The 17,523-nt window shown below is 33.7% G+C and overlaps 1 protein-coding gene across 1 annotated transcript; it reads right to left on the bottom strand.

The window, feature by feature from the left end:
• Positions 1-252: 252 nt before the first annotated feature.
• LOC127793295 (uncharacterized) lies at positions 253-16,452 on the bottom strand. Its single transcript, XM_052324145.1, has 6 exons — positions 16,083-16,452; positions 15,589-15,932; positions 14,340-14,622; positions 1,661-2,004; positions 412-694; positions 253-260 (listed from the first exon to the last, which is right to left on the bottom strand). The coding sequence occupies exons 1-6, from the start codon at positions 16,450-16,452 to the stop codon at positions 253-255; spliced, it is 1,632 nt and encodes a 543-aa protein (XP_052180105.1).
• Between the last annotated feature and the right edge of the window lie 1,071 nt (positions 16,453-17,523).

Here is a 17,523-nt window from a genome sequence, read left to right as displayed (position 1 = left end):
AGTCATCCACAATCACAAATGCATATGATTTACCACCTAAACTTTTAACCCTACTAGGACCAAACAAATCTAAATGAAGTAATTCTAATGGCCTAGTTGTGGTAACATCTTGTTTTGATTTAAATGACTCTCTAACTTGTTTTCCTCTAATGCATGCATCACACATATGTAGGTCATTCAAATTCAATTTAGGCACTCCTCTAATCAGATTTTTCTTTATTAGTTTAGAAAGAGTAGATGTGCTAATATGACCTAATCTTCTATGCCATAGATCCATAGAGTTATCATTCACCATAAGACAAGTAGCATCATTAACACATAAAGAATTCAGATTTAGCACATAAATGTTTCCTTCTCTAATGCCTTTTAAAACAATCTTATTTAAAGAATCTTTAATCAAGCACTCATTACCTTCAAATGCAACCATGTAGCCTTTGTCAATTAATTGACTTATGCTAAGCAAGTTGTAGGATAAGCCACTCACAAATAAGACATCTTCAAACATGAGTTTAGAAGGATTACCCACATTTCCAATACCTACAATTTTCCCTTTTGAGCCATCACCAAAAGTAACATTACCTCCATGCTTTTTAGCTTTAAGAGACGAAAATAAGGTGGCATCTCCAGTCATGTGCCTTGAACATCCGCTGTCCAAGAACCATTGGCTTGAAGTACCTTTGGCCTTCAAGCACACCTATTAAGCAAATCAAGGAACCTTAGGTACCCAAACTTTGGGTCCTTGGGGGTTAGAGAACATGAAATCATAGCCATATGTATCAAATATATGTTCCTTAGCTTTTTGATCATTTAAACCCTTAGGAATCCAAAAACTCCTAGTTTTAACAACTTTATTATTTCTAGTTCTAGCTAGTTTTGCATATTTAGCTCTAGGGAGATATTTTGCTCCTTTAATGATTCTAGCATGATGCACACACCTAGAATGAGTAAGATGAGTGGAAGAACCAGTTTTTTGGATTTTCTCTTTTAGTTTACTAGGGTCAAAACCAAGACCAGCTTTTTCAAAATATGGTTTTTGAGATGCAAGCAAAGAATCCAATTTACTGGAACTCAAAGAGAATTTTAAAAATGATTTTTCCAAGTGCTCATTCTTTTCTTTTAAACATGTTATTTCATTTAGTAACTCAGAATGATCACATACAATGCATTCATGCTCCCTAAGACTATCAATAGTGTCATGCAATTCATTTATAGTATCTTTTAATGCACACACTTCATTTGGTTTATTTTCTTCCATTTTCCTAATTTTAGAGTTTAACTCATCTATTTCTTCCATGTACTCTTCCTCTTTCTTTTCTAATCTACCATTTTCTCTCTTAAGCTCCTTGATTTCTCTAATAGCCGATTTATGTTTTTTAAACAGAAAATCAAACTCTTCTAATAACGCATCCATTTCGGAAGTGTTTACCTCCTCATCTGTGGAAGATGAGTTCTTTTCTCCTTTGGCCATCAAACAAAAGTTGGCCTTTTCTTCTTCTTCATCGCTCGAAGATGATTCAGATTCACTAGAATCATCCCAAGTTGCTTTGAATGCTTTTCTATCTTTCTTCTCTTCCTTTCTTCTTCCTTTGGATCTACCCTTCTTTGATTTGGGACATTCGGACTTGTAGTGTCCAATCTTACCACACTTGTAGCAAGTAACCTCCACTTTCTTTTCATTTGAGGCTTCTACAGGCTTAGTCTTGCTGAAACTCCTCTTATTCTTTTTCATAAAGTTTCGAAGCCTCCTAGCCAACATGGCAATCTCCTCTTCTGAATCCTCCTCTCCATTGGATTCCTGTGCAACAGGTAAAGCAATTGATTTAGATTTTAAAGAATCTTCTTTGTTTTTATACCTGTTTTTGAGAGTAAGCTCATGTGTCATTAGTGAACCCATTAGTTCATCTAGTGACAACTTCTTAGTATCCTTGGCCTCTTGAATGGCTGTCACCTTTGGATCCCATGCCTCCGGTAAAGATCTTAGAACCTTTTGTACCTTTTCAAAATCTGAAAATGATTTACCAAGAGACTCAAGAGAGTTAAGAATATCAGTCAAGCGAGTATACATTTCAGAGATAGATTCATTAGGTTTCATAGAAAACAATTCAAAATCATGTATGTACATGTTTATTTTTGTTTCTCTAACTTGACTAGTACCTTCATATTTTAACTCTAACTTCTTCCAAATTTCATAAGCAGATTTACAACACTGTACATAATTAAATTCGGATCTACTTAAAGCACAATGAAATGCACTCTTAGCCTTAGCATTTAAAGCAATTAATCTCTTATCTTCATCCGTGTACTTATCTCTACTCTTTTCTACTATCTCTTCTACTTCTCCTCTCTTTACCTTTTCCTTAGGGACATATGGACCATCTCTAACTATTTCCCACAAATCAAGACTATATGCAGTTAAAAAATCTTCCATCATTGTTTTCCAATATGCATAATCGGTGCCATCAAAGAATGGTGCCCTAGATAAAGAACGACCCTCATTTTCATAAAAACGTGAACTCGATGCCATGGATACACCTAGTGATGATTAATCACTCTCTTAGGAACCTTGCTCTGATACCACTTGTTGAGTTCTAACTTAGTCAAGAGGGGGGGTGAATTGACACCTTTTAAAAACTTTAATGCAAAACTTATGCACGTATATATATGAGAAAACAAATTTAATATAAACCAAAATTGTAGTTGAGAGTACGGGAGCACTTAAATACTAGATGGATAATATGATATCCGCCAGCTGTGCTAGTATGTGCTTAGATCCAATATACTCTTCAAATTACAACTTGGTGAAAAACATGTGATTTGAATGCACACAATAACAAGACTTTAAATAAACCAAATGGAATATTAAATGAGTACAAAGAATGATCAATTAAAGCAAATCAGAATATAATAGCCAACAAGAATGTAGGCCTTAGGATTTGGCCACACAAAAACAAAAACAAATAAGTATAATCAAGCAAGAATAAGTAAAGAGTGAAGAGAAGAAGGACACAGCGATTTATAGTGGTTCGGCCCTTATGGCTTACATCCACTACCTAAGGATTCCCTTCCTTAGGATTTTCAATCAAATCCACTATATGAAAATTTTCTTACAACCACCAAAGCCTTCACTTGGCTTCACCACCACCAAACTATTTCTGGAGTCTCACACTCACTAGTTTGGATTTTGTACGCTCTTTACAAGATAGTAGAGATTGAAAAATAGGGTTCTCTCAAAAATAATACAATGAAGTGTAGAGAACTCCCTTAGTTTTCTCTCAAGAAGATAGAGGAAAAGAAAGACTTGGAGAGAATGAGAATCTTGGCTAATGATGTAGAAAATGATAGGGCTTCCAAAAGTTATTCCAAAGCCTTCAAGAGACCCTTTTATATAGTGCTAGAGAAGGCTTTCCTTGATCAATCTCAGCCCTCCATGTGTCAAGTCTTCAAGCCAATCTCAGCCCTTCATTTGAATTCTTGATTTTCCTTCTATAATCAGCTAACTTGATTGATCATCAAGATCTTTGACTTTTGTTGATCTCCAATCAGCCTTGAATGAGCAAATCAATTCCAATAATGCATGGTTGACTTTAAGGATTAAAATATCAACAAAATCCTTCATAATTCTTGCAAAATCGACCATAAATAAGAACTAATCAATTCTGACTTCTAGTTGAATCTTCAATCACCTTTGATTGTGCAATTGGCCCCTTAGCTTCCATAACAAGTATAGCTAATTTGAAATTTGAATTTAAACCTCCAAATGGTGGAAAATCCATCCAAATATTCTCAAATAATGAAGCAAATTTGTCCAACAATGAAGATATCAATCATAACTTCAAAAGCCCTTAATTGATCAAGTTTCCATACTAAAAATGTTGACAACAAGAAGAGAATCAATTTGTGTAGCTGAATATATGCAAGATATCCTTAGAATATTCTCCCATAATGAAGATATCAATTAGTCATAATGAGTAGGATAATTGATTCCATGATTTGAGTAGAGGATCCTTTTAATGAGATAGAATCAACAATAAAGGAAAGTAATATCAATCAAGGTTTAACTTTCAAACCTTAATTTCCTCTATTAATGATGAACAATAATGCTGAATCTTTAGCTTCTCCATTTGAATGCAATTCAAAAATTCTTCCATATTTAACTAAGAAAAGAAGCTTCTAAGAACCTTTAAATTTACTCCATGATTCTCTTACCATATTTAGACCAACGAGAAGATGTAACCTTGATGAGTGTGCTCCATGTGGCTGCCATGTCATCAAAATGCCACATTAACAATGCCATGTCGCCAAGTTACATATATGGCAACTCCATATAGTGGACTACTCCAATCTCCTCAAAAACTTCCATATATATCTTTTGAACTTCCCATATATGAACAAGGATTCAATATATCTTCTAGACTTTCCATTCTAAGAAGAACTTTCCATTCATAGCTCAAATACTCAAATTTCTAGAAAGCTCTCTAAAAACTTGTTTCCATATATAATGAAATCTCTATATAAGTATAAGAAGTTTCTATATATAACCTGTGTCATGAAATCACTAAAGAATAGCTTTGTAAGCCTTATGAAGGCTTCATGCTTTGTTAGAACATAAAATATAAATTCACATTCACACATGCCAATTATCAATCATCAAAATCTACACTCAACAATACTGTGGATCCATGGCTTAAACACAAGTTTCGAAAAGATCCTGAAATCAGAATTTGGAGTTTCTTGAGTGTATTTAGTGTATCAAAATGTCATCTTTCACATAGATTTGGAATCGCCAAAAGCAAATTTATATGCTTTGAGATATCATTGATTGTAATGAAGTTGTTTCTTTCTTGTTTAAACGGTTTTACTATGGATCCATGGCTTAAACTCAAGTTTCGAAAACATCCCGAAATTAGAATTTGGAGTGTCTTGAGTATATTTTATGTCTCAAAATATCGTCTTTCACATAGATTTGGAATCCACATAAGCAAATTAGTCTACTTTGAGATATTGTTGATTGTAATAAAGTTGTTTCATCCATGGCTTAAACTCAAGTTTCGAAAAGATCCCGAAATCAGAATTTGGAGTTTCTTGATTGTATGCTTTGAGATATCGTTGATTGTAATAAAGTTGTTTCTTTCTTGTTTGAAGTGTTCTACTATGGAGCCATGGGTTAAACTCAAGGTTCGAAAACATCCCGAAATCAGAATTTGGAGTTTCTTGAGTGTATTTAGTGTATCAAAATGTAGTAATTCACCTAGACTTGGAATCGTCATAAGCAAATTAGTGTACTTCGTGATATCGTGGACTATAACAAAGTTGTTTTCTTTCATTTTTAAGGTGTTCTTCTATGGATCCATGGCTTAAACTCATGTTTCGACAACATCCCAAAATCAGATTTTAGACTTTGTTGAGTGTATTTAGCGTATCCAAATGTACCTATATTTGGAATCGTCATAAGGAAATTAGTATGCTTTGAGATATCATTGATTGTAATAAAGTTGTTTTTTTTTCTTGTTTGAAGTGTTCTACTGTGGATCCATGGCTTAAACTCAAGTTTCGAAAAGATCCTGAAATCAGAATTTGGAGTTTCTTAAGTGTGTCAAAATGTCATCTTTCAACTAGATATCGTGATAACTAAATCAGTATACTTCGAGATACCGTTGATTGTAACAAAGTTGTCTCTTTCTTGTTTAAAGTGTTCTATTGTGGACCCATGGCTAAAACTGAAGTTTCAAAATATCCCGAAATCGGAATTTGGACTTTCTGGACTGTTTTTAGTGTATCAAAAATTGATATCGTTATAAACAAATTAGTATACATCGAGATATCAGTTATTGTAACAAAGTTGTCTCTTTCTTGTTTATAGCGTTATACTGTGGACCCATGGTTAAAACTCAAGTTTCAAAAACGACCCAAAATAAGAATTTGGACTTTCTTAACCATATTTAGTGTATCAAAATGTCGTATTTCACCTAGATTTGGAATCGTGATAAGAAAATTAGTATACATCGAGATATCGTCGATTGTAACAAAGTTGTTTTTTTCTTGTTTAAGGTGTTCTACAATGGATCCAAGGCTTAAACTCAAGTCTCGAATACATCTCGTAATTAGAATTTGGACTTTCGGGAGTGTGTTTAGTGTATCAAAATGTCATCTTTCACCAAGATTTGGAATCGCCATAAGCAAATTAGTATGCTTTGAGATGTCAGTAATAAAGTTGTTTCTTTCCTGTTTAAAGTGTTTTACTATGGATTCATGGCTTAAACTTAAGTTTTGAAAACATCCCGAAATCAGAATTTGGAGGTTCTTGAGTGTATTTAATCTATCAAAATGTCGCCTTTCACCTAGATTTGGAATCGTCATAAGCAACTTAGTACGCTTTGAGATATCGTTGATTGCAATAAAGTTGTTTTTTCTCGTTTGAAGTGTTCTACGGTGGATCCATGGCTTAAACTAAAGTTTCGAAAACATCCTGGAATCAGAATTTGGAGTTTCTTGAGTGTATTTAGTGTATCAAAATGTCGTCATTCACCTAGATTTGGAATCGCCAAAAAGCAAATTAGTGTGCTGTGAGATATCGTTGATTGTAATGAAGTTGTTTCTTTCTAGTTTGAAGTGTTCTGCTCTGGATCCATGGCTTAAACACAAGTTTCGAAAACATCCCGAAATCAGAATTTGGAGGTTCTTGAGTGTATTTAAGGTATTAAAATATCGTCTTTCACCTAGATTTGGAATCGCCATTAGCAACTCAGTATGCTCTGAGATATCGTCATGGCTTAAACTCAAGTTTCGAAAACATCCCGAAATCAGAATTTGGAGTTTCTTGATTGTATCAAAATGTCGTCATTCACCTAGACTTCAAATCATCATAAGAAAATTAGTGTACTTCGAGATATAGTTGATTGTAACAAAGTTGTTTCTTTCTTGTTTTAAGTGTTCTACTGTGGATCCATGGCTTGAACTCATGTTTTGAAAACATCCCGAAATTAGAATTTGGAGTTTCTTGAGTGCATTTAAGTGTATCAAAATGTGGTCAATCACCTAGACTTGGAATCATCATGAGAAAATTAGTGTATTTCTAGATATAGTTAATTGTAACAAAGTTGTTTCTTTCTTGTTTCTTAGTGCACTTAAGTGTATTTAATGCTTTGAGATATCGCTGACTGTAATAAAGTTGTTTCTTTCTTGTTTAAAGAATTTTACTATGGATCCATGGCTTAAACTCAAGTTTCGAAAACATCTCGAAATCAGAATTTGGAGGTTCTTGAGTGTAATTAATGTATCAAGATATCGTTGATGGTAATAAAGTAGTTTTTTTTCTTGTTTGAAGTGTTCTACTGTAGATATTTTGTGTGTCAAAATGTCGTCTTTCACCTAGATTTGGAATCGTCATAAGCAACTCAGTGTGCTCTGAGATATCGTTGATTGTAACAAAGTTGTTTCTTCTTGTTTGAAGTGTTCTACTACGGATCCATGGATTAAACTCAATTTTTGAAAACATCCCGAAATTTGAATTTGGACTTTGTTGAGTGTAGTTAGTGTATCAGAATGTCGTCTTTCACCTAGATTTGGAATCGTCACAAGCAACTTAGTATGCTTTGAGATATCGTTGATTGTAATAAAGTAGTTTTTTCTTGTTTGAAGTGTTCTACTGTGGATATTTTGTGTGTCAAAATGTCGTCTTTCACCTAGATTTGTAATCCACATAATGAAATTAGTGTACTTCGGGATATCGTTAATTGTAAGAAAGTTGTTTCCTTCTTGTTTGAAGTGTTCTACTACGGATCCATGGCTTAAACTCAATTTTCGAAAACATCCCGAAATTTGAATTTGGACTTTGCCGAGCGTAGTTAGTGTATCAGAATGTCGTCTTTCACCTAGATTTGGAATCGTCGTAACCTAATCAGTATGCTTTGAGATATCGTTGATTGTAATAAAGTCGTTTCTTTCTAGTTTGAAGTGTTATACTGTGGATCCATGGCTTAAACACAAGTTTCGAAAAGATCCTGAAATCAGAATTTGGAGTTTCTTGAGTGTATTTAGTGTATCAAAATGTCATCTTTCACATAGATTTGGAATCGCCAAAAGCAAATTTATATGCTTTGAGATATCATTGATTGTAATGAAGTTGTTTCGTTCTTGTTTAAACGGTTTTACTATGGATTCATGGCTTAAACTTAAGTTTCGAAAAACATCCCAAAATCAGAATTTGGAGGTTCCTGAGTGTATTTAATGTATCAGAATGTTGTCTTTCGCCTAGATTTGGAATCGTGATAAGCAACTTAGTAAGCTTTGAGATATCGTTGATTGTGATAAAGTTATTTCTTTCTTGTTTGAAGTGTTCTACTGTGAATCCATGGCTTAAACTCAAGTTTCGAAAACATCCCGAAACCAGAATTTGGAGTTTCTTGAGTGTATCAAAATATGATGTTTCACGTAGATTTGGAATCGCCAAAAGCAAATTAGTATGCTGTGAGATATCGTTGATTGTAATGCAGTTGTTTCTTTCTTGTTTAAACTGTTTTACTATGGATTCATGGCTTAAACTCATGTTTCGAAAACATCCCGACATCAGAAATTGGAGGTTCTTGAGTGTATTTTAATGTATCAAAATGTCGTCTTTCACCTAGACTTGGAATCATCATAAGAAAATTAGTGTATTTCTAGATATAGTTAATTGTAACAAAGTTGTTTCTTTCTTGTTTAAAGAATTTTACTATGGATCCATGGCTTAAACTCAAGTTTCGAAAACATCTCGAAATCAGAATTTGGAGGTTCTTGAGTGTAATTAATGTATCAAGATATCGTTGATGGTAATAAAGTAGTTTTTTCTTGTTTGAAGCGTTCTACTGTAGATATTTTGTGTGTCAAAATGTCGTCTTTCACTTAGATTTGTAATCCACATAATCAAATTAGTGTACTTCGGGATATCGTTAATTGTAAGAAAGTTGTTTCCTTCTTGTTTGATGTGTTCTACTACGGATCCATGGCTTAAACTCAATTTTCGAAAACATCCCGAAATTTGAATTTGGACTTTGTTGAGTGTAGTTAGTGTATCAGAATGTCGTCTTTCACCTAGATTTGGAATCGTCGTAACCTAATCAGTATGCTTTGAGATATCGTTGATTGTAATAAAGTCGTTTCTTTCTAGTTTGAAGTGTTATACTTGTTGAGTTCTAACTTAGTCAAGAGGGGGGGTGAATTGACACCTTTTAAAAACTTTAATGCAAAACTTATGCACGTATATATATGAGAAAACAAATTTAATATAAACCAAAATTGTAGTTGAGAGTACGGGAGCACTTAAATACTAGATGGATAATATGATATCCGCCAGCTGTGCTAGTATGTGCTTAGATCCAATATACTCTTCAAATTACAACTTGGTGAAAAACATGTGATTTGAATGCACACAATAACAAGACTTTAAATAAACCAAATGGAATATTAAATGAGTACAAAGAATGATCAATTAAAGCAAATCAGAATATAATAGCCAACAAGAATGTAGGCCTTAGGATTTGGCCACACAAAAACAAAAACAAATAAGTATAATCAAGCAAGAATAAGTAAAGAGTGAAGAGAAGAAGGACACAGCGATTTATAGTGGTTCGGCCCTTATGGCTTACATCCACTACCTAAGGATTCCCTTCCTTAGGATTTTCAATCAAATCCACTATATGAAAATTTTCTTACAACCACCAAAGCCTTCACTTGGCTTCACCACCACCAAACTATTTCTGGAGTCTCACACTCACTAGTTTGGATTTTGTACGCTCTTTACAAGATAGTAGAGATTGAAAAATAGGGTTCTCTCAAAAATAATACAATGAAGTGTAGAGAACTCCCTTAGTTTTCTCTCAAGAAGATAGAGGAAAAGAAAGACTTGGAGAGAATGAGAATCTTGGCTAATGATGTAGAAAATGATAGGGCTTCCAAAAGTTATTCCAAAGCCTTCAAGAGACCCTTTTATATAGTGCTAGAGAAGGCTTTCCTTGATCAATCTCAGCCCTCCATGTGTCAAGTCTTCAAGCCAATCTCAGCCCTTCATTTGAATTCTTGATTTTCCTTCTATAATCAGCTAACTTGATTGATCATCAAGATCTTTGACTTTTGTTGATCTCCAATCAGCCTTGAATGAGCAAATCAATTCCAATAATGCATGGTTGACTTTAAGGATTAAAATATCAACAAAATCCTTCATAATTCTTGCAAAATCGACCATAAATAAGAACTAATCAATTCTGACTTCTAGTTGAATCTTCAATCACCTTTGATTGTGCAATTGGCCCCTTAGCTTCCATAACAAGTATAGCTAATTTGAAATTTGAATTTAAACCTCCAAATGGTGGAAAATCCATCCAAATATTCTCAAATAATGAAGCAAATTTGTCCAACAATGAAGATATCAATCATAACTTCAAAAGCCCTTAATTGATCAAGTTTCCATACTAAAAATGTTGACAACAAGAAGAGAATCAATTTGTGTAGCTGAATATATGCAAGATATCCTTAGAATATTCTCCCATAATGAAGATATCAATTAGTCATAATGAGTAGGATAATTGATTCCATGATTTGAGTAGAGGATCCTTTTAATGAGATAGAATCAACAATAAAGGAAAGTAATATCAATCAAGGTTTAACTTTCAAACCTTAATTTCCTCTATTAATGATGAACAATAATGCTGAATCTTTAGCTTCTCCATTTGAATGCAATTCAAAAATTCTTCCATATTTAACTAAGAAAAGAAGCTTCTAAGAACCTTTAAATTTACTCCATGATTCTCTTACCATATTTAGACCAACGAGAAGATGTAACCTTGATGAGTGTGCTCCATGTGGCTGCCATGTCATCAAAATGCCACATTAACAATGCCATGTCGCCAAGTTACATATATGGCAACTCCATATAGTGGACTACTCCAATCTCCTCAAAAACTTCCATATATATCTTTTGAACTTCCCATATATGAACAAGGATTCAATATATCTTCTAGACTTTCCATTCTAAGAAGAACTTTCCATTCATAGCTCAAATACTCAAATTTCTAGAAAGCTCTCTAAAAACTTGTTTCCATATATAATGAAATCTCTATATAAGTATAAGAAGTTTCTATATATAACCTGTGTCATGAAATCACTAAAGAATAGCTTTGTAAGCCTTATGAAGGCTTCATGCTTTGTTAGAACATAAAATATAAATTCACATTCACACATGCCAATTATCAATCATCAAAATCTACACTCAACAATCTCCCCCTTTTTGATGATTGCAAAAACGTGAAAGAAGCTATACTTAAATGATTTAACAAAAATATGATTTTCCCTTAATCTTGCTCTTGCTCCCCCTTAATTTAGGCTCCCCCTTAACTTGCTCTCTCCCCCTTAATTTAGTCTCCCTCTTATCCTTTTAAAAACACCATTTAGCTACATATTTTCTCTCCCCCTTTTTTGTAATCTATCAAAAAAATACATGAGAAAGAAAAAAAAATACAATTAGGGAATAGGAATCATACCAAGTGAGTTTCGAAGAAAAAGAAAATTTTCATTTGAAAGAGGCTTAGTAAAAATATCAGCAAGTTGATTCTTGGTATCCACATATTTAATCACAATATCACCTCGTAACACATGCTCTCTAATAAAATGATGTCTAACTTCTATGTGTTTAGCTTTGCTATGATACACCGGATTCTTAGATAAGTGGATAGCACTTGTGTTATCACAATAAATGGAAATATTCTTGAACTCTAAACCAAAATCCTCTAATTGTTGTTTAATCCAAAGCAATTGTGAAGTGCAACTACTTATGGCCATATACTCAGCTTCAGTAGTGGAGAGTGCTACACTTGATTGTTTCTTAGAAAACCATGAAATGAGCTTATTTCCTAGAAATTGACAAGTGCCCGTAGTACTTTTTCTATCCAATCTACAACCAGCATAATCCGAGTCACTATAAGCATACAAATCAAATAAAGAACTCTTATCATACCAAAGACCAAGAGTAGAGGTATCTTTTAAGTATCTAAAAATCCGTTTTACCGCAATTAAGTGTGATTGTCTAGGATTAGATTGAAATCTAGCACACAAACACACAGCATGCATAATATCGGGTCTAGATGCAGTAAGATATAACAGTGAGCCAATCATAGATCTATATAGCTTTTGGTCTACTTCATTACCATTTATGTCACTATCAAGCTTTGTATTTGCAGCCATGGGGGTAATACAAGGTTTAGCTAAATCCATGCCAAATCTAAATAGCAAATCTTTAGTATATTTAGCTTGACTAATGTGAATGCCATTCTCACTTTGTTTTATTTGCAAACCTAAAAAGAACGTTAGTTCACCCATCATGCTCATTTGGAATTCACCACTCATACAATCAGCAAAATCTTTACACAAAGAATCATTAGTTGATCCAAAAATAATATCATCCACATACACTTGTACAATAAGCAAATCATTATTTTTATGCTTCACAAACAAAGTACTATCAATTTTCCCACGATTAAAATCATTTTGAAGCAAGAACTTTGATAAACGATCATACCACGCTCTAGGAGCTTGTTTTAAGCCATAAAGAGATTTAAAAAGCTTGTAAACATGATTTGGGAACTTTTGATTTTCAAAACCAGGGGGTTGCTTCACATAAACATCTTCTTGAATAAAGCCATTTAAAAATGCACTCTTAACATCCATTTGAAACAATTTAAAACCTTTAAAGCATGCAAATGCCATTAACAACCTAATAGCTTCTATTCTAGCTACCGGTGCAAACGACTCATCATAATCTACTCCTTCTTCTTGACTATATCCTTGTGCCACTAATCTAGCCTTATTCCTAACCACTTTTCCATTTTCATCCATTTTGTTTTTGAAAACCCATTTTGTACCAATAATAGAATGATTTTCAGGTTTAGGAACTAAACTCCACACTTCGTTTCTTTCAAACTCATTTAACTCTTCTTGCATTGCTATTACCCAATCGGGTGCTTTTAGAGCATCATTAATACACTTAGGCTCAATTTCACAAATCAAAGCAAGAGAACTAAAAGGATGCACACCATGAGATGATCTAGTTCTAACTCCATGAGAAATGTCACCTATTATTAATTCTTTAGGATGTCGGTGCTTATTTTTAATTTGATACCAATTTTGATCATGCAAAGGACCTATCAATTCATTATTTTCTTGCGATTCTAAGTGAGTCTCATTTTCCAATTTATCTGCTTCTATATATGAATCCATGTTATTAGGTGTAGATTCCTTTAAACTAGACTCTATTTGTGGTTCAAAAACTACATCTTCATCTTCTTCAATATTAGATCCCTTAGCTAGTGATTCATCAAATTTTACATGAATGGACTCTTCTATTGTTTTTGTCCTAGAGTTATAAACTCTATATGCTCTACTAGTAGAAGAAAAACCAACCAAAGAACCTACATCAGATTTAGCATCAAACTTATCCAAATTATATTTAGTGTTCAAAATGTAACATTTACACCCAAATGGTCTAAGATAATCTACTTTAGGTGTCTTACCATGCCAAAGTTCATATGGTGTCTTATTTAGCCCTTTTCTAATAGACAACCTATTTAACACATAACTTGCATGATTAATTGCTTCAGCCCAAAATGACTTAGGTAAACCACTTTCAATTAATATAGTTCTACCAATTTCTTGTAATGACCTATTTTTTCTTTCAACTACTCCATTTTGTTGTGGAGACCTAGGTGCAGAAAAATTATGAGAAATACCATATTTATCACATAACTCACCAAAACCAAAGTTATCAAACTCACCACCATGATCACTCCTAATCTTAATTACACATGCATTTCGTTGATTTTGTAGTTTTCGAATTTGACTATCAAAAACATGTAATGCCTCACTTTTATGAGAAATAAACAAGCACCAAGTAAAACGAGAAAAGTCATCCACAATCACAAATGCATATGATTTACCACCTAAACTTTTAACCCTACTAGGACCAAACAAATCTAAATGAAGTAATTCTAATGGCCTAGTTGTGGTAACATCTTGTTTTGATTTAAATGACTCTCTAACTTGTTTTCCTCTAATGCATGCATCACACATATGTAGGTCATTCAAATTCAATTTAGGCACTCCTCTAATCAGATTTTTCTTTATTAGTTTAGAAAGAGTAGATGTGCTAATATGACCTAATCTTCTATGCCATAGATCCATAGAGTTATCATTCACCATAAGACAAGTAGCATCATTAACACATAAAGAATTCAGATTTAGCACATAAATGTTTCCTTCTCTAATGCCTTTTAAAACAATCTTATTTAAAGAATCTTTAATCAAGCACTCATTACCTTCAAATGCAACCATGTAGCCTTTGTCAATTAATTGACTTATGCTAAGCAAGTTGTAGGATAAGCCACTCACAAATAAGACATCTTCAAACATGAGTTTAGAAGGATTACCCACATTTCCAATACCTACAATTTTCCCTTTTGAGCCATCACCAAAAGTAACATTACCTCCATGCTTTTTAGCTTTAAGAGACGAAAATAAGGTGGCATCTCCAGTCATGTGCCTTGAACATCCGCTGTCCAAGAACCATTGGCTTGAAGTACCTTTGGCCTTCAAGCACACCTATTAAGCAAATCAAGGAACCTTAGGTACCCAAACTTTGGGTCCTTGGGGGTTAGAGAACATGAAATCATAGCCATATGTATCAAATATATGTTCCTTAGCTTTTTGATCATTTAAACCCTTAGGAATCCAAAAACTCCTAGTTTTAACAACTTTATTATTTCTAGTTCTAGCTAGTTTTGCATATTTAGCTCTAGGGAGATATTTTGCTCCTTTAATGATTCTAGCATGATGCACACACCTAGAATGAGTAAGATGAGTGGAAGAACCAGTTTTTTGGATTTTCTCTTTTAGTTTACTAGGGTCAAAACCAAGACCAGCTTTTTCAAAATATGGTTTTTGAGATGCAAGCAAAGAATCCAATTTACTGGAACTCAAAGAGAATTTTAAAAATGATTTTTCCAAGTGCTCATTCTTTTCTTTTAAACATGTTATTTCATTTAGTAACTCAGAATGATCACATACAATGCATTCATGCTCCCTAAGACTATCAATAGTGTCATGCAATTCATTTATAGTATCTTTTAATGCACACACTTCATTTGGTTTATTTTCTTCCATTTTCCTAATTTTAGAGTTTAACTCATCTATTTCTTCCATGTACTCTTCCTCTTTCTTTTCTAATCTACCATTTTCTCTCTTAAGCTCCTTGATTTCTCTAATAGCCGATTTATGTTTTTTAAACAGAAAATCAAACTCTTCTAATAACGCATCCATTTCGGAAGTGTTTACCTCCTCATCTGTGGAAGATGAGTTCTTTTCTCCTTTGGCCATCAAACAAAAGTTGGCCTTTTCTTCTTCTTCATCGCTCGAAGATGATTCAGATTCACTAGAATCATCCCAAGTTGCTTTGAATGCTTTTCTATCTTTCTTCTCTTCCTTTCTTCTTCCTTTGGATCTACCCTTCTTTGATTTGGGACATTCGGACTTGTAGTGTCCAATCTTACCACACTTGTAGCAAGTAACCTCCACTTTCTTTTCATTTGAGGCTTCTACAGGCTTAGTCTTGCTGAAACTCCTCTTATTCTTTTTCATAAAGTTTCGAAGCCTCCTAGCCAACATGGCAATCTCCTCTTCTGAATCCTCCTCTCCATTGGATTCCTGTGCAACAGGTAAAGCAATTGATTTAGATTTTAAAGAATCTTCTTTGTTTTTATACCTGTTTTTGAGAGTAAGCTCATGTGTCATTAGTGAACCCATTAGTTCATCTAGTGACAACTTCTTAGTATCCTTGGCCTCTTGAATGGCTGTCACCTTTGGATCCCATGCCTCCGGTAAAGATCTTAGAACCTTTTGTACCTTTTCAAAATCTGAAAATGATTTACCAAGAGACTCAAGAGAGTTAAGAATATCAGTCAAGCGAGTATACATTTCAGAGATAGATTCATTAGGTTTCATAGAAAACAATTCAAAATCATGTATGTACATGTTTATTTTTGTTTCTCTAACTTGACTAGTACCTTCATATTTTAACTCTAACTTCTTCCAAATTTCATAAGCAGATTTACAACACTGTACATAATTAAATTCGGATCTACTTAAAGCACAATGAAATGCACTCTTAGCCTTAGCATTTAAAGCAATTAATCTCTTATCTTCATCCGTGTACTTATCTCTACTCTTTTCTACTATCTCTTCTACTTCTCCTCTCTTTACCTTTTCCTTAGGGACATATGGACCATCTCTAACTATTTCCCACAAATCAAGACTATATGCAGTTAAAAAATCTTCCATCATTGTTTTCCAATATGCATAATCGGTGCCATCAAAGAATGGTGCCCTAGATAAAGAACGACCCTCATTTTCATAAAAACGTGAACTCGATGCCATGGATACACCTAGTGATGATTAATCACTCTCTTAGGAACCTTGCTCTGATACCACTTGTTGAGTTCTAACTTAGTCAAGAGGGGGGGTGAATTGACACCTTTTAAAAACTTTAATGCAAAACTTATGCACGTATATATATGAGAAAACAAATTTAATATAAACCAAAATTGTAGTTGAGAGTACGGGAGCACTTAAATACTAGATGGATAATATGATATCCGCCAGCTGTGCTAGTATGTGCTTAGATCCAATATACTCTTCAAATTACAACTTGGTGAAAAACATGTGATTTGAATGCACACAATAACAAGACTTTAAATAAACCAAATGGAATATTAAATGAGTACAAAGAATGATCAATTAAAGCAAATCAGAATATAATAGCCAACAAGAATGTAGGCCTTAGGATTTGGCCACACAAAAACAAAAACAAATAAGTATAATCAAGCAAGAATAAGTAAAGAGTGAAGAGAAGAAGGACACAGCGATTTATAGTGGTTCGGCCCTTATGGCTTACATCCACTACCTAAGGATTCCCTTCCTTAGGATTTTCAATCAAATCCACTATATGAAAATTTTCTTACAACCACCAAAGCCTTCACTTGGCTTCACCACCACCAAACTATTTCTGGAGTCTCACACTCACTAGTTTGGATTTTGTACGCTCTTTACAAGATAGTAGAGATTGAAAAATAGGGTTCTCTCAAAAATAATACAATGAAGTGTAGAGAACTCCCTTAGTTTTCTCTCAAGAAGATAGAGGAAAAGAAAGACTTGGAGAGAATGAGAATCTTGGCTAATGATGTAGAAAATGATAGGGCTTCCAAAAGTTATTCCAAAGCCTTCAAGAGACCCTTTTATATAGTGCTAGAGAAGGCTTTCCTTGATCAATCTCAGCCCTCCATGTGTCAAGTCTTCAAGCCAATCTCAGCCCTTCATTTGAATTCTTGATTTTCCTTCTATAATCAGCTAACTTGATTGATCATCAAGATCTTTGACTTTTGTTGATCTCCAATCAGCCTTGAATGAGCAAATCAATTCCAATAATGCATGGTTGACTTTAAGGATTAA

Source organism: Diospyros lotus, unplaced genomic scaffold (genome assembly GCF_014633365.1).
Source record: "Diospyros lotus cultivar Yz01 unplaced genomic scaffold, ASM1463336v1 superscaf2, whole genome shotgun sequence".
NCBI classification, from domain to species: Eukaryota; Viridiplantae; Streptophyta; class Magnoliopsida; order Ericales; family Ebenaceae; genus Diospyros; species Diospyros lotus.
The sequence above is the reverse complement of the archived record's forward strand: the minus strand, read 5'-3'. Positions and strand labels throughout refer to the sequence as shown.